This window comes from Talpa europaea, assembly GCF_964194135.1.
Source record: "Talpa europaea genome assembly, chromosome: 3".
NCBI classification, from domain to species: Eukaryota; Metazoa; Chordata; class Mammalia; order Eulipotyphla; family Talpidae; genus Talpa; species Talpa europaea.
The window spans coordinates 51,622,476-51,646,836 of record NC_140069.1 but is presented as its reverse complement, the minus strand read 5'-3'; the positions used below and the strand labels follow the sequence as shown (position 1 = coordinate 51,646,836).

The following is a 24,361-nucleotide window of genomic DNA, read 5'->3' as shown; positions in this document are numbered from 1 at the left end:
AAATAATATGTATTGGCAATATTTAACGGTTAGCACACTTACTAGTAAGTATGCTTTTGGAATACATTCAAATATGATCCTTAAGTAGCTCTTAAATTAAACACACTTGATGAAAGGCTAACAGGGATGTGCCAAAGCAGAAGCTTACGCTTGGTCTATGTTAGCATTTACTAAACTGGGTTCTAATGAATGTTAATGCCTTGAGATGTTCAGAGATATTCCTCCTTCACCCCCCTCCCAAAACAATCCCATTATCAAATAAATTACGGAAATACTGGAAAAAAGTTTTTACCCTCTCTGATCAGGTTTTTATTCAAAATTAGCTGTCCAAAACAATGGGCACTTTAAAGAAACAAATTTTTTATACAGCAGGTTTCTTTTCTTCTGTTGTTTTTATTTTATGCAGGCTGCTTTTCAGCTGCCATATTCTTGGGAGTTGTATTATAGCTTTTTCTCCCCAACCAAAAGCTTCTTTGGGTTCTTCACACAAAGCGTTTTCTTTCCTTTCTTCCTTTCCACAGGCTTCTTGCCTAGAACCCTCTGCTCAACTAGTTTGACTTTTAGCAATGTAGCTGCTCATCCATTCAGTTTGTGATTCTTGGTCTGGCAAATGGTGTTTCCACACATGTTCTTTGCATATGGGTTTATCTTCAACATAATTCTCAAGTTCTTCAGTAGATTCTTCCTCAGGATTCTGCAATAAATCTAGTCTGGTGCTCAGATGGCTCTCTGGATCTGAGCTTTTCAAAATCCTGCTTATGTTTGTCTGTAATAAGCACTTTGCTCATGAGTAGGTTACAGTTAACCTTGAGAGAGGGAGCTTTATGCCAAGTACCATACAGGTTATCTAACTTGCAGAAAGTATTTTCAGTACAAATGCAGGAATGTCTCACATGCTCACCAGGAGCAAGTTTCGGAATGTTCAATTTGCTTACATTAAGCAAAGTAACTACAGGGACATTTCTGAACACCTTGTCCTCATTATAGATGACACAGGGTCCACAGTGTGTCATCTGTGTTGGCTATGACAATGGTTTCTCACTTTGTCCTTGCTAGCTCTAATCGGCTAAGAAGTTTCATATTTTAATCATTCCAGGCTTAAGTTTCTTAAGAAGCAAACAGTCTCCCTGGGCTTCTTGCAATTTTCAAATCTGCCTTCAACCAGCAAAGGATCATCCTCAAAATGATGACCTTTAGACAAGACCAGTAGTAGTGCTACCACGGTAGCCAGGGCAGAACAAACAATATAGCATGTTGGCTTTCGTTTATGCTGACAGCACGGTGAGACTGGCCTACACAGTGTAAGGACTGCTAGAGTCACACTTTACTCAAGGGGAGCAGCTGCTCCTTAGTCATTTCTCACCATGGACATGAGGTCTGCTTTTAGGCTGCAGTAACCTCAAGGACCTTTTTACAAGGAAGTCCTTGTAAGAAACAGAAAAGTGGACACAACTGAGAGATTTCTTCATATATTGAAAAATCTAGTCATCCTACTCTGTTAAGTCTATGCTCAAAAGTAAAGACAAAAGTTCAGTAATCTGAACAGTTAGCTGATGAAATAGATTTTACAGTTGGAACAATTTTAATTAGTGCTCTCAAAGACAAGTGAAAGAATAATGCCATCAATAAACAGGAGCAAAGTACTGTGAAAAAAGCAGCTATGAGGGGCCTCCCTGGTGGCGCAGCAGTTGAGCGCTGGGTTGTGAAGCTGCCTGCAGCCTCTGCAGCGCCGGTTCGATCCCTGGCTGCTCCCTGGCCACTGCAGGAGGGTCCCACATGGCGCGCAGACCTCTCCTGCCGCCCGCTGCTCCCCTCAGCAGTGTACTTCAGTCCTTCTGCCTGCTCTGCTCCCCGCTCTGGCTCTGGTGAATTCTCTCACCCTCTCGTGCTTCTGACTATACCCAGTGCATGTATAAAACAAACAAACAAACAAATAAATAAATACATGCCTCTTAAAAAAAAAAAAAAGCAGCTATGAGAAAACAAGGTTCTTCACGAAAAATAGTAATGACTGAAATAAAAAAAACACTGAGAAAAGCAGAATGGATATTAATGAAAAGTTTTCACATATTGGTACAGAAGGGAAGAATGGAGAAAATTAATAATAGTAGAAAAATAACTAGAATGATGATTAATAAAAGTTAATAAAAAATTTCAACAGCTGTCCTAATTTTAAAAACAAAGTAAAACTACACCCAGGCAAACACATACTCTCATATATGTACAATAAAAGTATCTTTTAGTAAACTAGAAGTAAAGAGACTTGCCTAACTTGATAGCGTACCCTCAAAATAAAAATAGTAATCTTCAAACTTAATGGTGAAATATAGCAATAATAGCAAAAACAAAAAGAAGACCTAGCCATTGTTACCACTATTCAACATTTTCTACAAGTTTCTAACCAATGTTAATATAACAAAAATGCAATAATGTAAAGAAAGAAAAAACAAAATATCATTATTCACCTAGAAAAATGCAAGATAACCAAGTGAAAAGCTTTTAGAAACAATCTAAGGTGAAGAAATGAGATAATTATGAAAAACCAAGGATTTTTCTATATTCAATTAAATCAGAAAGTGGAAAAAATAAAAACATTATGAAAAATAAAACAGTAAGTACAGAAATAATTGAACAGGAAATGTTCAAGAGTGAGAGGAAAACAACAAAACTTTAGTAAATGACATAAAAGATTTGACTAAATGAACTTATGTTTCTGGATAAGAAGATTCAATATTACAATAAAGATTTATTTCTCCAAGTTATGAAGACAACAAACTCAATGACTAAGTAAACTTATTTTTTTAATGTAATGAATTGATTCTAAAGTCATGAAAATATTTAATTGATGTCTAAAAAACTAATGAGGAGGGAATTGTATTATAAAGATCAAAATAAACTTTAATATCAAGTTAAATATTTTAAACACAATATTGTTGTAACACAATATTATTGTATAGAAGATATAACCATTCAGGATAAAATTGGCATTTCAAATTAATTAGGAAGGAAGGATTACAATATAGGTGAAAGTCATTCAATCTCCTATCATACAGAAAAATTAATTCCAGATGAAGTAAAGATCTAAATTAAAAAACAAAAGCACTGAAAAATATGTATTAGAATATTTTTTACCATGGTAGGGTAGTAAAATCATCCTAAACAAAACAAAAACAAAATTCACAAAGGAAAAGACACCATTTTTTATGCGTGGCCAAAGGATCTGCTCAAAAAAAATAACATAAGCAAAGAGTTTAAAAAAAAGAATGACGGGGGAAAAATTACATTAAACAGGTTAATTTTTGAATATGAAGATTTTTTTAAGTAAGAACAATAACAACAACAACAAAAAACATAACAGGAAAGCTAGGCAAAAATCATGAACAGGCAATTCAGAATAGTATAAATAGACCAGACATATGCTCAGAATCCTAATAAATTATTTAAAAAGGAGAGGGAGAAAAAAGAATAAAAACCTGGCAGAAAGAAGACATCAATAAATGACTCACTAAAAAGCGATACACTATGGCCCTTATACATATGAAAAGATATTTAATTTTACTCAGAGAAATGCAAATTAAAATTAAACTAAAATACATTTCTCATCTATCACATTGGCAAAAATTCAAAATGTTAAAACTATGTTGGCAGCCATCAAAAATGGCAGTCTCAAACTGTACTGGTGAGAGTGCAAAATGGTACAACTCCTTAATGAGTTATAACTTATCTTTATATTCATTTACCAGTAAACTTCTACAGATTTACCCTAATTTACCCTAAAGCAAAACTTCAAAACATGCAACAGCACAGATGCACAAGGTTATTCATTACAGCTTTATTTGTAATAGAAAAAGAATGGAATGACCAGAATGGTGAATATATTACAATAAATAAACAAAGTAGAGCCAAAAATGAGAGAGCCAAGAAAAAAAATAAGGAAAATAAAATTCAATCAACTGAAATGGTGATTTCTAATATGTATTAGGTTAAAGAAAACCAAAACAAAAGCTACCATTATTCAACCAAAAAGAAATGGAAATAAGAATATAAGTATCTGTGTACTTCTGTGAGACATACATACACAAAAGGATAAACTAAAAGCTAATTACCTATAGTAGTGGATCAGAAAGGGGAGTTGTGGATATGAGAGTTCTTTGAGCAAATTTTTTTATATGAATTTTATATATGACCTTGAATTACATATAAGCTCCTCAATTAAAAAATTATATCAATAAAATAGTTAATACAAGTAACTTAAGCACAGTACTCACATTCTTCTTCCTTAATAGGATATACTTTAAGGAAAAATATAATTACAAAGAAATTTTGAACTTTTAAACAGATGTCAGTAATGGAGCATTGTTGCTGAAAATGTGTTTTCACTATTGGAAGAGAGATACAAATATGAAATGCAGAAAGAGGAAAAAAAAACAACTGTGGTGTTAGATGTGAAATAGAACTATCAATGCTAATCTGTGATTGTATCTCTTCCTTTTTCTGTCCAGTGGAAAGGACCAGAAGTAATGGCAAACTCAGCAACAATGATCAACCTAGTGCCTAGATTTTGGTCTTTAAATACAACCACAAGCTGAAAATGAAGGACTCTTTAAACTAGCAGATTCTGGGGCTGGGGCAAGGGAAAATTAAAGGTAAACCTAGAATATCTTACTGCTACAGACAAGAAAATATTCTAAAACTAAGAGGAGTACATCAAAGGAAGGACACAGGAGTGGGCTTGAAGGGATTCCTAATTCTTTGTTCCTGATAATAATGATGATAACAAAGAATAATGAAAGGATTATATGACAATGAATAATAAACAAATTAATGAGCTCATAGTATTTTTCTTAAAAGGGAATAACTCATCTTCCTAGAAAAATGACCATTAATGTTAAAATTATGAAATCACTACATAGCAACCCAATGCATTATCTAAGTAAGGCAAGGATCATCACTGGATGGCAAAACTACTGAGTAAATGATCTTCACATATCTCAAAGCATCAACCTCAGATTATTTATTAATTACAAAGGGAAAAATGTTCTGTTACAATGAAGAGAGCTGATAGTCACTACCTAAGTCACCAGAGTATCAAATATTATTAACAGGGGGGCAATATGTTATCATGTACCAATTTACATGATGTAATAACTACCAACATTTCCTATGGAGCATTCTTGCCAAATCTTTAAATTGATTCATAAGGAAACTATCAAATCAATCCAAAATGTGGAATATTCTACAAGACAACAATTTTATACTCTTTAAATGAGAGAAAATATTACAGAAGACTGGGCCTCCCCTGGTGGCGCAGGCGATTGAGCACCGCACTGTCAAGCTTTCTGCAGCCTTTGCAGTTTCAGCTGGATCCCGGCCCACCAGCGAGGATCCCACATGGCACAGCAGACCTCTCCTGTAGAGCCCGCTGCTCCCCTCAGCGGCGTATTTCATCAGGCTGTCTGTTCTGCTCCCCACTCTGTCTTTGGTGAATCCTCTCACCCTCCCACGCATCTGGCCTGTTCCCTGGTTCTTGTATAAATAAATAAATAAATCTTTAAAAAAAATTACAGAAGACTGGGTAAAGGCAAGAGGGACTTGGTCTAAAATAAAGAAACCAAAGAGACATAGTGAACTGCGGTGAGTGTACCTAGACTGGGTCCTGACTTAGAAAAGGGAAAACAAAAAGAAAAAAAGATGTTGCTGAGAATGTGAGTTGGCTGAGACTAACTTTGGACACATTTTGGAACAACTGGAAAAATATTTACATGGATATGTATTAGAAAATTGTTAATTTTCTTGGGCCTCCCCTGGTGGCGCAGCAATTGAACTCTGGGCTGCAAAGCTGCCTGCAGCCTCTGCAGTGCTGGTTCGATCCCCAGCCACAGGCGAGGGTCCCACATGGTGCGACAAACCTCTCCTGCCGCCCGCTGCTCCCCTCAGCAGTGTATTTCGTCAGTCTGCCTGTTCTGCTCCCTGCTCTGGCTCTGGTGAATTCTCTCACCCTCCCGTGCTTCTGACTGTACCCAGTGCTTGTATAAATAAATAAATCTTAAAAAAAAAAAGAGAATTTCCTCTTAAAAAAAATTGTTAATTTTCTTAACATGTAAAAATGGAGTTGTAGCTTATGTGAGAATTCCCTTATTCTCAGAAGATAAATGCTGAGATATTTAGGAACAAAATGTCATGATGTATATACAACCAAATGTTAAATGGTTCAGCAAATACAAGGAACACACACGTACATATTCATACATACATGTCTGCCTGTCTATTTAAACACACACATAAAGCAAAGGCAGCAAAATTATTAGCAATGAGTGAATCTGGAGAAAGAACATACAGATGTTCATTTATTATTCTCTGAAATTTTATCTAGGTTGGAATTTTATCTAAGTAAAAAGCTGCAGAAAAATGGAAGACCTTTCACTTTACCCTTTGTATTCATATATATTCAAGACTAGCAAATTTGTTTAGTAAAAGGTCAGAGAGTAAATATTTTAACTTTGCAGTCAATGTGGTCTCTGGTACAAATACTCAACTCTACTTTTTGAGTGCAAAGATAGCCCAGAGCAATACAAAAGCAAATGAACAAGCAAATGAACATGGCTATGTTCCAATCACACTTTATAGAAACAAGCAGTGAGCCAAATTTGACCCATGGACCAATAATTCTCAATTCCTAATTATGTAAGAAAGCATGAACACATATTGTGTTTTCTTTCATCCTGGAATATATGTTTATGGTTTTTCAAAAAATTCATACTCCAGAAGATCATACTCTCTTCTTAAGTCTCCTTATTTTCTCATTTGTAATCTGATCCTTTCAACTATTAATTTTAACAGAGCTGTGATAGCTCTTATGTCAGAGTTCTGTATTTTCATTATATATTTCATAAACATTTCAACATGGATGGCACATCTGAAGGTCAAACTCAATGTATCAAAATGAGAATTAGAGCCTTTTTTTCCCAAGCCACTCCAATATGACTCAGTTCTACCAATAGTCCCACCTTCCATCCACCCATTTAGGATTGAAAACTGAAAGGTCACCCATGCAGAAAAGAGTTAACATGGCAAACCTGAGATTGCCCACCGTTAGGGAAAAAGGTCTGCTTGCAAGGACTGTCATTGGCTGCACCTGGGAACTTACATTTTGGGAGGGTTCTCACTAGTCTCAGAATAAGAGAGGCTCACTGTACATAAACTGTACAAATAATGTGGTTCATGCTGACTGCCAGCTTTCCTTCTGGGAATCCATAGTTTTAGTACATGCCAGGTACAGAGTGCCTACATGACCAGCCCCCAATAAAAATCTTGTAGAATGAGTTTCTAATGCTTTTCCTGGTAGACATTGCACAATTTGATGCTGGAAGAATTAACAGTTACTGTACTAGGAGATGACTTTTGGAGGTATGCACATGATTTCCTCCAGACTGCCCCATTCATCTTTTCCCTTAAATGATTTTTGTCTGCAATCACAGTAATAAATCAGTGATGAGAATAACCATATGGTAAGTTCCGTGAATTATTCTAGTGAAACACCAAATCTTGAACATATCTTCTATCTTCTCTTTCACCTAGGTATTAAGTTGCAAAGTCTTCCTGATTCAACATCCATTTTCTCACTTCTCAGTCACTTTTTCCTTTCCATTTCTACTGTTATTGTACTATTCAGGATTAGATTGTATTAGTCTACTGAACTTTTTATTACACTGCTTAGCTTCTTACAACATAGTTCTGGTCATTTAATTTTTAGTTCTAAAAATGGTGATCCATTTTGACAAAATGAAGCTCAAAATCCTAAACCTAGAATTTTTAAACATTCACTGCATGGCTTCAAACTGCCTCTTTAATTTTACTTTCTACTGCATGACATCATATACTCTACACTTCAAGAAAGCTGTGTAGCACAGCAGAAGCATGCTGGGCCCATATACTCTACATCTCAAACTACCACCTGACAATAACCAAATCATTCCTCTGGACTGTAACAATTTTCAACGCATCAAATGTCACTCCCCTATGCCTGCACGACTCTGTACTAAGTTCAAGTGTCACCTCCTATATGAAGCTAGTAATGATCACTTTTTTTTTCTTTTCAAAATTTTAAAAAAACTTCAGTTGTTTCTATCTAGTAGCACTTATCACATTATACCTTGTGTTAGTCTTATATACGTACAATACAGAAAACCTTTCCTCTAAAGCAAGGGCTATCTTGGATTAATTTTTGATCTCCCATAATGCTGTACAATTGTACATACTGATATTTCATAAGTATTTGTTGAATGAAGGAGAATGAATAACAAATTGAGAAAGCAGTCAGATGAATGCCTGCTTCTAGTTATACCAGGGAAAGAAACATTCTTAGAAATGTTATAAGTGAGACTTAGATATAGCAGAAAAACCACTATGCTTATTCAAGAGCCACAACGTGTATTTAATCATACTTACAGAAGTGTATATGGCAAGATACCATGAATTAACTAAGCTTCATGGATTGGTGTCATCTAATCCTAGATATAGTTCTGTTTGTGAAATATGAAATTCCTAACTTAAAAACATTTTTGTAATACAACCCATTTTAAGACAGGAACTGACCCTGTATCAACCATAACTTAGTCTATGATAATAGAGGTATAAGAAATTAATGTTTTTTTTGACAAGGACATGAAGTACTCAAAACCAAAATAATTTAAACAATTTTTAGTTTATAAAGTTTAGTACATATAAGAGGATTAAAAATATACCCATGAAATTCTTGGTCTATGGTCTTGAATTTAAAGTCAGTGATTTAGTCTGGTTTTTTTTTTTAAGATATTGCAAATATAAATGCTATATGTAACATGCCTATTTTCTAACAATTTGTCCCAAATGGATTTCTCCCATTTTTTTTTCCTATAAAATCATGCTCATTACTCCTTGAAGTACTGTGCTAAGAGAATTTTACTCTGATTCATCCTGTTTTGTGTTTTACCTTATTTAATAAAAATTATTAGTTACATAATAAGGATTAGCACTGGTGTCAAAATGTCCATAAGAAACATATGAATCTTGTTCTGAATAAAAAACTTAATATGGTAATTTGCACAGGCGCACTTGCTTTCTATTAACAGGATTTTACTTTTACTTTTAAAAAGTACATATACTTAGCAAATAATTGCTGATTGACTTCATAAATCTAATTTACCTCATGTGTGCCATTCCTCATATGTCCTGGGAAGTATATGCAAAGAAGTAAATCTATTCAATCATGATTTATGTTCAACTTCAAACTTTCCCAAGACATCTGTCTACCAATTTTGTATGCTTGGAACAGGCTGTAATATTAAAAATTCAATATGCTGGTTTAAAAAAAATATATATACCCATGCCCATCTCCCACCATACACAAAAAAAGAAACAACATCAATCTTTCTATAATGGGGTGGGGAATAGTGGGTTTTAATGAAAGTATTAATTGAAACTAAAGAAAGAATGGCACACTCTATAATCAAAGCTATTTAAATAACTTTTCTATACATATACACACTCTCATTTGAGAGGAGTTTGTATTTTTGTCTTAATGTTTCATATAAAAAGTCTCCGAATGCAGATGAAATATCATTAAGACAAAATAAATGAACTTCAAGTGAAATATATTACCTCCAACAACGATGTTCACCATTTCTTGTACAATACTCTGCACAATGTCCTGTGGCTTTTCCTCACAGTCATGGTTTTCTCCATCATATAACATATCATTTTTAGATAATGCTTTAAAAAAAAAATTAAAAAAAAATATTATTTTAATTTAGGATAAATTTTTCCCAACAGAATCTACATTTCCAATGGAAAACTTATTAACTAAAAAAATAATTCATTCCCCAATATAATATTAATCAAAAACATGTAACTGCCAAGCAGAACTTATGAAGAGAAGAGAAACTGATAAAATCTGACATTCCAGTTACTTTGTATAGATGACTGCAGAAAAACAGGACCTCCATTATACTTTGTTTCAAATTCTGAAGGTATCTGGAAAGGCTCAAATAGCAGTTGAGGTTGCCTTGGGATCTGGGACCCTGTCCTGGGAACCACTACTCCGTATCAAATTGCCCAGCACTGCATACTAGCTGATAGGCTATTGTCTACACTCCAGGTGCAACTCATTCTATTATAAATGACCACTACGTAGAATTCTGGCTCTTAACCCATTGCTTGCTGCATTCTACAAAAAATACCAAATGATAGAAGGTAAAATCAGATAACTATGTCAAATCAGGAACGATGTATTTTTTAAATTCCAAATAAAATAGTATTTACATTCTTTGGAGTCAAAACATGTAAATGTTTTAACAAATAATTTTTTCATCATTCTTAAGCTTTGAATTTCTCTAGTCTATTGCCTAAAATTATCTAATGTCTAAAATTCAGTTTCAACATATTAAATAAGCATTTAATGATTAAATGTACACAAAATGACTAGTGAATCAATAGTCAATTCTTATGTGCATTATCTGACAAATATAGATTAAAATAACACTGAGTAATATTTACTACACAAGGAAAATGATTAGAGAACATTATGCACAGTCACATAGCTAATGACAGATGTAATTTAAAGCAGAAACTCTAATTCCAGAACATGTGCTTGTAACCAACGGCTGTTAGGCAGAATTTTCATTTATATTGGCTATTGGGAGAAAAACATCTTTAAAGTCAAACTAATCATGACTACGTCAAGGGAATTACATCTTACTTATAATTCTGCATCCTTTAGAGTATCTACCTCATACATACTACATGCATACAATACTTGGGTCTCAACCATTTTCTGTTGGAAAGTGTACTAGTCAATTCCAATAGCTATCTACCAAGACTGCTAAAATATCACACTTTCTCTACAAAAATACTTCCTCTCCCCTCAGGAGAATTACTTTGTGCATGCCACTTCCAGGATACTTGTCACATTATACCTTTTATATTCTTCATTTATACACATTTGACCTTCCAAGTAGACCATGAGCACCCTAAAAGCAACAGCTGTAACTCCAACAGGTTTTTAATCCCAAATTCTAGCGCAGTGCCTAAGACATAGCATGCTAAACAAATGCTTGCTGAATTCATGAAAAAACGAAGAAATAAAGTTAAGCCTTACTAGAGATTAGCCCACAGTGAAAGCAGAGTATATTTTGGCATGGTTATGTCAGAAAAATGTAAATCATGTAAGTAGTATAGATCCACCTTTAGCTTGAGCATAGTGGATGGTTTATTAAAGTTACACTTTTAAATAAAATAGTAAAAACACAGCTACTCATGCCATTTGTGATCTTCATGTCACTTAGGGTTAGGGAAAAAGAGGTGAAGAGTTGAAAATTTATTAGAGAAGTCTTCACAAAGTAGAAGTAAAAACACAGAACTCAGATGACCTGTAGCTATGTCCTTACCAACCTCTTCTACAGAACCACACTGAACACACAATAGAAAATTCCAATATTTTTTCACAACAAGCTAGGGAGGAACATAGGGAACAAATAAAACTTTTCTGGCAACTTTATTTAACAGCTAAATCTGAGAAGAATGCTTGCAGAAAAATGATGTCATGCGACTGTTTTTACAGAGAAAAATCTATAAAAGATAATTTAACTTTCACAATCATATAAACTTTATCTTATAAATTTATTTAGAAAAAATACTATCAGAATTTTTCAATCTTAGTGATTATTACACATCAGGATATAAAAATAAGTGAATTATTTTTAGTTGACACTCAAAGATTTCTTTTATATTTAATTTCTGTATGTTTCTGATCATTCTATTTTCTGAATTAACATAGTTATTTCTCAGAATTTTTAGTTACATTCTAGAGACTAAATAGGTCTCTTGCTTGCTATAAAATTTAAAAACTGAGGTTCCTATATAACATGCTAACAAACATTTATGACCCTCTTTAGTAACACATTATCTCCTCTAAAGTCTATAAATTATAAAACTCATGAGATGCTAATGAATGCACAGTAACATTAACAAATGTCTTGTGCACTAAAGTAAATTAACTTTACCACCTAAGATGAAGAAAGTCCACAATTACCACAATGTGTCTGATATTTATAATATAAAGTTAATACTTTATATTATGAATATATGTATTTCATCACTAGAAAACATTCCTATATTCTTAATACACACATCTAACCCTCCCCCCGCCCCCCACTACAACTACTTCTCAAGATTACTTTCAGCTGCAGTTGCCTGATCAGCTTCAGTCTGTTCATTTTCTGCACTGGAAATATCAGATCCATTTTCAGGTTCTATGTCATCCTGAAGGCTTTTATCCACATCATTAGAATTAGGGTCAAGTTCCCCTTCATGTTCTTGGGATATATGATCAACAGTCTGAGGTGGCAAATATCTAAGTTGAGGTGATTCAGGCTCATGATGGCTTACTGGAGACTGCAACAAATGATGCTGTTGCCGATGTCGTTCTTTTTCCATTTGTTTGGCTTCCTGCAACTGGAAAGAAATAATTTCCAATCATAGTAAAATACAGTGTATAAAACTTGGAAAGTAATATTAAATTCAACCATAAATCCTTTATACAAGTAGCTACTTTATCTCTAGGCTGTGAAATTATAGTTCATCAGAAACACAGAACATAAAATATGCTCATATACACAAAATAAGTTAAGAGTGGTTACTTCTTAGGGGAACAGAAGAACAGAGAAGGAAGACTTTCATTATTGTAGTGGTAGGAAGGGCCAGTGCTGGTTCTCTCTGATCTAAGCAGATTGAGTAAAGGAGAGTCCTGGAGCCCTCATTAGGTTTTTCAGGCTTTTCTGAGTTTACCAGGAACATGTCAGACAAGGGTGCGGGGGTGCCAGGAGGCTGGCAGGCCTCCTAGCCCCTGGCGAGTCCTCACTTTCTGGGCTCTCTGGCATTCTCTCGCGGCCTCTGCTTTGCTGCTCCTTTCGCTCTCTTATCGCTCTCTGCTGTTCCGCTGGTGTCCTCATAAGGCGGCCCTTATAAGCCGAGTCTCTCAACCTAGGTGTACCCACCTACGCATGCCCACACCCCACTCCAGGTGCCCGCCATAAGGCATGCATTCAGGACCACAGGGTTCCATCATCAATCCTAATGGTGGGAGGGCAGAAAAGCCTTGATAACCATTTACCCTACAATTATGTATTCCTCTATTCATTATTTGCAGTGTATCAGTGAGGCTAAGTTATCACCTAAAAAAACAAAAATTAGGATAATTTTAATAGCCTCTGTAGTGCCTGCAAAGCATGGAGCAGGTTTTCTATGATCCAGGCAGATGGGAAGAGTCTTGGAGCCCTCGGTGGCTTTTTCAGGCTTTTAATGATCTTTCTACACCATTTGTAGTGAGGCAACCAGGTGAAGGGCAGGCAGGGAGGCCCCCAGAGAATCTTTACTCTTTCTGGGCTCTCTGGCATTCTCGTTCTCTCCTGGTCTCTACCCGCATTCTGCCTCATGGACCTCTGCGCCCCCTCCCATCCTCTGCTGCCACCCTTATATGCTCCATCTCTTGACTCAGGTGTGCCACTCATGCACGCCCTACCACACTCCAGGTGCCACCACCAGGCAAGTGTGTAAGACGAGAGGTGTCAATCATTGAAGGCAGAAAAAACCTGATCACTTCCATTTACCTACAGCCTCATAATGGGGTTGTTATCAATAGTGGATTTACCTAAAATCAAATGAAAGTTTCACTGAGGGGAAACAAAGTGAATGCGGGAATGTAAGGCCAGGAATGGACCACAATGCAGGCTTTCTGATCCAGCAGACTGGGTAAAGGAGGAATCAGAGTCCTTAGTGGCTTTTTGCAGGTCTTTTTATTGGGATTTACCCGGTACACAGCAGGTAAGGGTGGTGGGGGGCCAGGAGGCTGGCAGGCCCCAGCCCCCAGCAAGTCTTCATTCTATCTGGACTCTCCGGCCTTCTCTCAGCTTCTGATTCTCTTGCTTCTCTTTTGGCTTCTTCTGGCGTCGCCGTGATGCCGCCCTTAAAAAGCACAGTCTCAGCCCAGGTGAATCCCATCTACCTATGCCCACACCCTATTCCAGGTGCCCACCATCAGGCATGCAGTCAGGACCTCAAGGATCCATCATCTATCCTGATGGCGGGAGGGCAGAAGAGCCTAACATTTTCTTTACCCTACAGTCCACCCCCTCAGGGTTTTCTGCCATACAGTCTTCATACATACAATTTTCTTAGCAAACATAAATAATGCAGCCATGGCCCACAAAAGCAAATACATCACAATATAACAACAAAATACAACAGAACACAAATAAGTCCAGGCAAGGCCCCAGCGTAGTGCAAAAGACAATTATTGGTACCAGCAGATGAGCCACCAAATCTGCTGCCGAAGGCACTGCTCATACGAGGGAGGGGAACCACACACGGCATCTACTGTAACACGCCAGGAGCCGTCAGGCTTCCTGACCTTCTCTGGCTGTAGTCTCAGCTATAAGCCACACACCGCATCTACCCCCAGGATGCACTCATTCTGGGATTGGCGATTCTATTCTGTTGGGGGTAATCGCCAACCCTCAGGGTTTCTGTCTGCAGTTGCTCCAACATTCGGCCTTCATAGCCACCAATGCGACTCGCAGACCCCTGCACTCAGGCAACCCACTGCACAAGCACATGGGTCAGGGATCCACACTCTACATTCGGCTTGGGCTCCACCCCAAGCCACGTTCCCCACCCGTCCCCCAAGGATGGGTTCCTCAGCTCCTCACTCTCACTCGACAACGAACAGGGCATCACCCACAGGTGATTTTACGAGACTCACAGGTCTTCAGCATACTTAAGCTGCTTAACAGCCGCTCAAGGCTTCCCAAACTTAGCATCAGCACCAGCTTTTGCCTTCTCAGTTGGCTTTTCTCCTCCACCTAGCTGCTGGGCATACACAGGCTGCTTTTGGCCATCAAGGCCCACTGGCCACCCCCAAATTCTCAAAAAAAAAACATAACCTTCCAAGGTCCTCCACCTTCTGGCAGGATTGTCAGTCCAAGTTCATCAGTCTGAGTCCATCAGTCCAAGTCCATTAGGCCAAGTTCGTTGGCCTCTCCCTGAATCGGCACTGGCGAGCTCGGAATTGTGGTCCTCTCTTCGCCAATGATTCTTGCTGCCACAGGGGTCGTTGGCTGGTCCTCTTGGCAACTCCTCCACACGAGGTCTCATCCTGAGGCTCCTGGACCTCGTCCATCTCCTTTGCCGCCATGATGCCTCCAGCTTCGTCACAGGGAAACAGTCTGTTACTCCTTAGTCTCTCCAGGTCTTCGGAGGGCTCCATACCCGTCTGCATGGATCATCCTGCCCACTACGCCAATTGTAAGGCCAGGAATGGACCACAGTGCAGGTTTTCTGATCCAGCAGACCAGGTAAAGGGGGAATCAAGAGTCCTTAGTGGCCTTTTGCAGGTCTTTTTATTGGGATTTACCTGGTACACAGCAGGTAAGGGTGCTGGGGGGCCAGGAGGCTGGCAAGACTCACGGCTCCCAGCAAGTCTTCATTCTATCTGGGCTCTCCGGCCTTCTCTCAGCTTCTGCTCCTCTTGCTTCTCTCTCGGTTTCTCTTTTGGCTTCTTCTGGCGTCCCCATGACACCGCCCTTAAAAGCATAGTCTTAGCCCAGGTGAATCCCATCTACCTATGCCCACACCCTATTCCAGGTGCCCACCATCAGGCATGCATTCAGGACCTCAAGGAGCCATCATCTATCCTGATGTCGGGAGGGCAGAAAAGCCTGACATTTTCTTTACCCTACAGGGAATAAAGTACACATCTATGCAAATTCATCTTTTCATATACATACAAAAACAAAGTCTAGAAAAATACACAAGAAACTAGTAATAATGGTTACCTATAAAAAGTCAGGTAGGACCAAACTGGAACAAAAGCAGGAAGAAATTTATTAGTATAACCACTTCTATAGCATATTCTTATGTCACCCTGACAAGGACAAGGAAACTGGCAGGTGCAACTTGTTGCACAGTTATCAGAACATGATTCTCTTTTAATTAAAAAACAATAAAATTGTATTTAATAAAAATGAGTACTTCAGTGCTTCTGCCCAGTCATCTACTGAGAATGAAAAAATTTGTACCTACAAATATTTAAATTTTATTTTAGGGGAACTGTCATTATTATGTATATAAATCACCTATAAAACTATCTTACTTGTAAGATGCTAAAAACAGTAACAACAGGAATCACAGGGTTTCATCTTTTAGCACTTTAATGCCTTTAGACACATTTCTTTTGGTCCTCATGACTTAATGTTTCTCAACTAATTTTCACAAATGTAAATATTTTACAGTGTCAAGTGTGAACATTTCTTATTCCCCAATGATCTTACAGATTATGTAGAACTAGTTGTAAGAACTTATAAAATAGATTTGAATTAAAATATTTTAATGCCTAAAAGGTAAGAAGAGTCTTATCGACATGGCTCAAATCCCTTATTTTACGGATAAGGAAACTGACAGGCACAATAGTTGCACGGTTGGAATCAGAACACAGTTCTCATACCAACACTTTAGTTTATTTCTAACAAATTAAATCTCCAAATAAAGAGTGAAAAACATGGACTTCCAATGTAATCTCAGTCTCAGCATAACTTAAACAAATCTGTATCTTGGTTTAGAGGGGCAAGCACATGCTTTGGAATCACAGACAGGCATGATACCTAATTCTAGCCTTTTCTATTTATTCCAGAGTTGTAGAAACTCTAGAAATATCCTTTAAAAAGAGGAAATGTTATTGGATATTTATTAACTGTAAAAAAAATAACTAGTTACTTAACAGAAAACCCTGACAGATACCACCTTAACCAAGTAATCACGGTTAACATCACTAATAGCAAGACATTAACATCATGAATTCCTGACAGGGTACATCAAAAGGACAGAACATTGCTTTAGAGGTATTTTAGCTAAGAAAAGAAAAGAAGGGGAAGGGGAAGGGAAGGAAAGGAAAGGAAAGAAAAGGAAAGGAAAGAAAAGAAAAAAAAGTAATTTTATTCACAAGAAAACATCAGTTAAAGGAAAAGTAAAGGAAGTTCAATAAAATAATCAGTTATTAATGTTTAAAAGCATTAAGAAAATGAAAAATAAGGGGAAGGAATTGTCACAAACAGGAGATGACTGAGATATAACAACTGAATTTCTATTAATTGCAATGTGGGATTCTGGTTCAAATTTTGAAACAGAAAATTTCAAGTAAGATCTGAGGGTTATGTAACAGCATTGTGCCAGTGTTAATTCCTGCTTCTAATCATTGTAACACAGTCAGGTGAGATGCTGACATTAAGGAATCTCTATTACTTGACAACTTTTAGGTAAGTTGAAATCAGTTCAAAATAAAAATTTTAAGTTAGTTTTTAGTAAGAGCTAGATAATTATTAAAAACTGCTAAATAACTCTCTAGTTGCTGATTTCTTAAAGAAAAAAAAAATTTCATCAACACGTGGAGGCATTTTTTTTGTTTTTTACAAAGGCTCCATGAATATTTTGTACCAAAATAGATCAAATTAAGTAGTTTAATATGTACATTACATTCATCTACTAAGCGTGATTGTAATAAAACTATTAATTTATAAACACTTTCATGTGGAAGGTGGCAATCAGTATTTTTCACATTCTATTTGTGAACTAAAAACAAGTTAAAGAAGTCAGCAAACCTCAAAGTGAAATAAAATACAGTATCACAGGTCTCTAGAAAGCAAAACTATAAACGAAAAGCAGTATTCTCTATAGGGATGAAAGATTTCACTCAAATTTCTCTAAAACTCTATTATTTTGATGCCTATAGTGTTCTACACAATCTTTAACTTCTTTAACTTTTTTTTTTTTTAAATACTTACTGCTTGGTTTTCCATGCGTGCAAAGATAACATTTAGCATCTGAGTAAGAGTAGCTTTGGCTGTTGTCTGATTGATGAGATTTTTGCTTGCTAGATAGATATTGTAACATGTTCTCACAGCTTGCAGTACAGTTCCTTCATGGATTTCTATGTGTTGAGATGTTACTGCAGTAAGTAAAGCCTTAAAAAAAAAAAAGACAAAGTTAAAGCACTTTTCTATATATAGAACTTCAGCTCTGGGTGCAAAAATATAAACATTTTTATATTAGAATTAAAACTTTCAGAGACCATTACCATTTTCAGGTAGTGTACAGGTGCACCTCAGAAATATCATGGGTTTGGTTCCAGACCACCATAATAAAACAGATATTGCAATAAAGGAGCCACACAATTTTTTTCCCCAGTACATATAAAAGTTACCTACACTATGCTATATAGTCTATTAAGTATTCAATGGCATTCTGCCTAAAAATGCAACCTACATATCCTAACTTAAAAAGTTGTTGCCCCCTCCCCACCCCAAAAAAAAGCTAACCATCATCTGAGCCTTCAGCAGATCTTAATCTTTTTGCCAGCAGAGTCTTGCTCCAATGCAGATGGCTGTTGACTGATTAGGATGATGATTTTTTAAAATAAAACAATGAAGTCTGCCACATCAACTGACTCTTCCTTTCGTGAAATATTTCTCTGTAGGCATGCCATTCATGCCATGAGTATTTGATAACAGCAGAACTTCTTTTAAAATTGGCTTAAGGAATACTATGGGTGGTTTGTTCCTAGATCCAGATGACTAGAACTTTTTCCATATCAGCAATAAGGCTACTTTATTTTCTATATTTCTATGTTCAATGAAGTAGCCCTTTTCATGTTCTTCAAGAACTTTTCCCTCTGCATTCACTCCTTGGTGCAAGAGACATAGCATTCAGTCTATTTCAACCTTTGCCTGCCTTCCTCACAATGTTTAATCATTTTTTGCTTTTGGTTTAAAATGAGAGAACTGCAATTCTCCTTTTACTTAAAACACTTAGAGGCCATATGGGATTATTATTTGATCTATAATATTATTGTGTCTCAGGGAATAGGGAGGGGGTAAGAGACAGAGGAATGATCAGTTGATGGTGAGGTCAGAACACACTAAACATTATTTTATATGGTGCAGTTTGCGGTGCTCCAAAACAACAGCAGCATCAAGGATCACAAATCACCACAACAGGGCCTCCCTGGTGGTGCAGTGGGTTGAGCGCCATACTGCGAAGCTGTCCACAGCCTCTGCAGCACAGGTTTGATTCCCCATCGGCCAGGGCAAAAACCACATGGCACGGCAGACCTCTCCTGTCTCTGACCTGTACCCCAGTTCTTGTATAAATAAATAATCTTTTAAAAAAAAATCACAACAAATTTAACAAAAAAGTTTGAAACACTGTCAAGAATCACTAAAATGTGACAGAGTACATACTGTTGCAAAAATTACACCAATACACTTGCTCTACACAAGCTGCTGCAAACCTTTAATTTGTTAAACATAGTATCTGTGAAGCAATAAAGCAAACTGCAAAAAAACAAGAGAGGTCTATATACAGACTCTCTAATTGCCTTGAGTATATCAACTATTGAAATATCTTGTTTTCTTCATTCTGACTGTATTCTCCATGTAATTCTCCCAAACCCAAAATAGTAGAAAATCATTCCATTAATTTGTTTCAACTCATATTTCATTTTAACAATAATATGCATTTAGTTTATTAAAATGCATAGCATTGGGGCCTCCCTGGTGGCGCAAGGAGTTAAGACGCAACCGATGAAGCTATTCGCAGCCACTGAAGCACGAGTTCGATCCCCGGCCAGGGAGGTGACCCACAAGGCGCAGCAGACCTCTCCTGACTCCCCACCAATCCCCTCAGCAGTGTATTTCAGTGGATCTGCCTGTTCTGTTCCACACTCTGTCTCTGGTGAATCCTCCCACCCCCGACACTTCTGCTTATACTCCAGTTCGCATATGTATAAATAAATAAAATTCTGTCACAATATAACACAGATATATCTCGCTCAATATATCTGAACTAGATTGCTAATTTTGGAAAACACACATTGTATTTGTTCATTTCAATTGAGAACATCTTTATGGATTGGGCTCAATGCATGAGTTTTGTTGTCACCGTTGAAGATCTTTATAAATATTTTAGAAAAAAGAATTTAAAATAACCTTAAAGTGAATCCTCCAATAAAGTGAACAACTTTAATTTATTCAAATGTTCATATATTACCTACAAATTCTCAAAAACAAGGCCTTGTATCTTTTGTACTTTTATGTTGTACAATGCTAAGAAGAGTTAGCACTGATTATATGCTAAATAAATCATGAATGCATGAAATGGCAAATAGGTCAGACTGACTGACAGTAAAGACATTAGATGACTTGTAAATATAGCAACTGAAACTGAAAGGTTCAGAAGGGGCTTACATACACACATGAACAAACACTTTATAGAAGTAAACAATTTCAAAAGTGCAAACAATACCAGAAAATTTTAATTTATACATACATATATACAAACAGTACCAGTACAATTATCAGTAATATTAAGAACTCATTATTTATAAAAAACTGAAAATACGGCTTTCCTTTAAAGTGGTTTTCCTTTAAAGAAGCTTAATCATCCAGGTGTATCATAGCACAAACCCAGAACAGGGCTTAACTGAGCAGGTTCCTCTAAACAAGGAACAAGGGAATAGGTACAAGAGAATTAGGAAAGCTAGTGTACAACTATTCCACATGATGAAAAATGGGAAAGAAGACTCCAATAATACAGAAGAAACTGTATACATTATAGGATCTTCATGTGGTACCCTGAAGTTCAAAAGATGGAATGTAGACACTAGGGGCCACAGTTTAAATTGGGACATTCAGAATAAGAGATTTGGAAATTCTTTTTCTAATGAACTCTTGATATTAAACAGCAAAAGTCCCTGTTTAGGGGTACACAGCACTCAATGACATTTATTATAGTTGGAAGACACATGAAATGATAGTTCCAATATTTTCAAGGTAAAAAGCTTCTGATTTTAAAAATAATAGATTATGGATAACAAATTCACTTATTATATTACCTTTATTATTTGCAACTGAACTCCTTCATCTGTTTGAGGACCTTGGAAACAGCCACAAATTGTTTCAATAATTCTATCTATTAATTTTTTGCCTGGTGTTGTACTATCTGGAGCATTGCCAGTCAAATGCCCATAAGCAATAAGTTTCTGAAATGGAAAAAGAAAATAAAGGTCCAAGTTAAGTTAACCAATATACATGCTAACTAAATATACATCAAAATTACAATGTACAACTAAATAGACATTAAACTTTTTACATAAAAAATTGAGGTATAATCAAAGCCAAGACTCTACCAACTTTTCCTGAAGATTTATTAGCTATTAACCACAAAAATAACAATACTAATAAAAAGCACAAAAATAACAGCAATATTTCAGAATGTCTCTGAGTTTGAATGGATTACTGTTTTTTTTTTTAACTAAACAAGTTTAAATGACCCAAAATTGCTTCACAAACTAAATCTGTGACTAGACCAAAAACCCAGTTTCCATATAGTTTGCAATATATCAAGAATTTGTTCATTGATTTATTACCATGATAGTCCTAGAAGGAAGAACTCAAATGTTATAATTTATTTATATCAAATGTATTTAACTTTAACCTCTCTTAAGAAAAAATCCTATGGATATGATCTTTTCCTACCTGCTGAATTGTCAATTGAATAGACATAACCCCAAACAGTGAGGTTGCCTGAAGAGAAGGAGCCCTCCACCTAAAGATTTGCCTTACAGAATTAGATTTATGGAATTTTTCTGACATAAATGAAGCCAAAGCTAAAGTCCAGCAGTGAATTTAAGTATTAACCTGCTGCTTTATACAAAAAAACAGGCATTTAATAACACCATTTGCAAATGACAATATACATGAAGTTAGAAGCAGGTTAAAAATCAATCTTTCATTTCACTGATGGAAAGAAAGACCAAATCTACATTTTCATTATTGATAACCTTAAGAATTTGTTTCTCACTAACTAATGATTTTTGTTACTATTAAACTACAGATAACTTTTTGTAGCTATTATTGTTTATCTTGAATAAAAGCACCACCAGTGGTTTTTTATCACAAAAAGAATATTCAAGACTTTTATGAGACATCTGAATCATCAATTATGAATAATGTTTTAGAAATGGGTTTTGTGTAATGTCATTTTACACATACCTGTAAACAATCTAGAGATGTACTAACTATGCGGGGACATTTGGACTGACATGCTAATTCAAATGGTAAAAAGTACTTGTCTGCTTCAATAAAATTTGTCTTTGATTTCACTGGTGGAAGGGTGCTTGATCCAGCTTTTGCTTCTCCATGAGGAGGACTATATGAAAAAGAGGAGGCTAATTAGAATATCACATTAAACATATTCATGATAAACTCATAAACAGAATTTCAGTACTACAAGAGCTATGATTAAACACAACACATTCTTTACAAAGATCTCAAGGTATTTTCAATTATAAAAATATTCCAATGTCATCTAATTAATTTGATATCATAACACATTAAAGAAGCAACAAAAATTCTACTTTAAGTTACACTGTACTTCTGAGTTACTCAATACTGTCCGAAAAGATTAACAATATCAAAGAAACCTAGTAATCTTTCTAAATGTGAACTAAAGTATTTAATAATGATTTTAAAGCATATTCTATGGTATTTTAGAAATACCTTTATATATTTATTTATGAAATCTTTCTGTATTTGTAAGTATACTTATTAGTTCTTAAAAATGATTAATTTTATTATAAAGATCACATACAAAAAATTTACCACACTAAAATATACATGATTACACTATTATAATCAAAATTCTACAAATTATTTTTAACAAAAATTTACAAATTATTTTTACTAGAGAAAGAAGATCCACAAACCTCTGTTTTTCAGTTTCAGCTTTTATTTCCTCTGGTTTGGGGGCGGGGAGGAAACAAAAATACATTAGAAACTTGACAACAGAAAGATCATTAATTCAATTACAAGTTCTATAAACTAATTTGTAACTTCTACAAGATGTTGGGAAGAATGCAAAGTCAAAAGAAAATTAGGTACTAAGACTGTTTCAGTAAAATTTACCCAATTAATAAAATTTTATGAAACTATTCGAATACACTAACAATGATAATGTTAGATATAACTGCAGATTTCCTTTTCTCAGTGCACCACTTTGGGGACTATCTCAAGATGATTATCAGGCCAGGACCATAACTCTTTGATTATGTACATATATATTGATATTTAACAAATTTTCTACTTAAAACTACATGAGGCATTGTAAATTATATATGCCTAATAAATGGGACATTTTTTCCTTTTGCTGCTTATACCTATATATGAGGTAAATATCAATAAATTCTACCTGAAAAAGGAAAGCTTTAAATTTAATTGATAGATTGGGGAATCTGATTAATTAAGCCTATTTGAAATTTAGAAGAAAAGCATTCAAACATAACAATTACTATTTCTACAGACAATAGTTGTTGCGAACCTATGTGCCAAGCACTATTACATTTTACACCTACCACTCTATTAGATAAATATATCTACGAATGTTGAATAAAGTATGTTAAATCTAAGTATTATAAATAAGTATTGGCCTACAAATTTAATGGTAATTATTAAAAACCATCTACTGGGCCTCCCTGGTGGAGCAAGGGGTTGGGTCACAGCACTATGAAGCTATCCGCAGCCACTGAAGGACGAGTTCGATCCCTGGTCAGGGAACTGACCCACATGATGCAGCATACCTATCTTGACTTGCCCGCCACTCCCCTCAGCAGTGTATTTCAGTAGATTTGCCTGTTCTGTTCCCCACTCTGTCTCTGGTGTATCCTCTTACCCCCTGCACCTTTGGCCTATACCCCAGTTCTGTATGCATAAGTAAATAAATCTTAAAAAAAAAAAAAAAACCCATCTACTAAATACCTTCATGTATTAAGCCCTTTAGAAAGTGAAAATCTATCATAATACCAATTATTCACTATCCACTCTGTGACAGACATTTAATGTTCTGTGTTTCAGTTTAATTGTCTGTGAACCACGCTCCAGTGGTCGAAGTTGAAAGGTGATAGTGTAAAAATATTAGCTTCAGCTATTTAAGAAACTAACTTAATAAATGTTCACGATATGAACATTTAAATTGCACAGTTGACCAATACAAATAATTAAAAATAATTTAAATAACTTTTAAAAATACAGTACAGATGAGGCAAAAATGATGTAGTAACTGCTCCAAGCTATCATTACAGTATTTTTCATTTTAAAATATTATTATTAAAGAAGCTGAGGTATTATTGAAAAATCAGGTAAGGAAGAAAAAACGTAAGCTAGGGAAGGAAGATGTTAGCTTTTGTATAAGGTGGATTTATACTTATAAAATGGTTAGGGAATAG

The 24,361-nt window shown here is 35.6% G+C and overlaps 1 protein-coding gene across 5 annotated transcripts in view; it reads right to left on the bottom strand.

Annotated features, from left to right (window-relative positions):
- The window catches only part of ARFGEF1 (ARF guanine nucleotide exchange factor 1), a gene marked incomplete at its 3' end in the record, with an annotated part of 127,536 nt that overhangs the window by 66,368 nt on the left and 36,807 nt on the right, over nucleotides 1-24,361 (bottom strand). For all 5 annotated transcript variants that reach the window (XM_084230496.1, XM_084230499.1, XM_084230498.1 and 2 more), the window contains exons 2-7: nucleotides 22,847-22,877; nucleotides 22,134-22,290; nucleotides 20,975-21,121; nucleotides 17,868-18,047; nucleotides 12,213-12,489; nucleotides 9,640-9,750 (exon numbers count right to left, since the gene is read on the bottom strand). In XM_084230496.1, coding sequence (XP_084086622.1) covers nucleotides 9,640-9,750; nucleotides 12,213-12,489; nucleotides 17,868-18,047; nucleotides 20,975-21,121; nucleotides 22,134-22,290; nucleotides 22,847-22,877 — 903 coding nt within the window. The remainder of the gene's footprint in view (nucleotides 1-9,639; nucleotides 9,751-12,212; nucleotides 12,490-17,867; nucleotides 18,048-20,974; nucleotides 21,122-22,133; nucleotides 22,291-22,846; nucleotides 22,878-24,361) is intronic.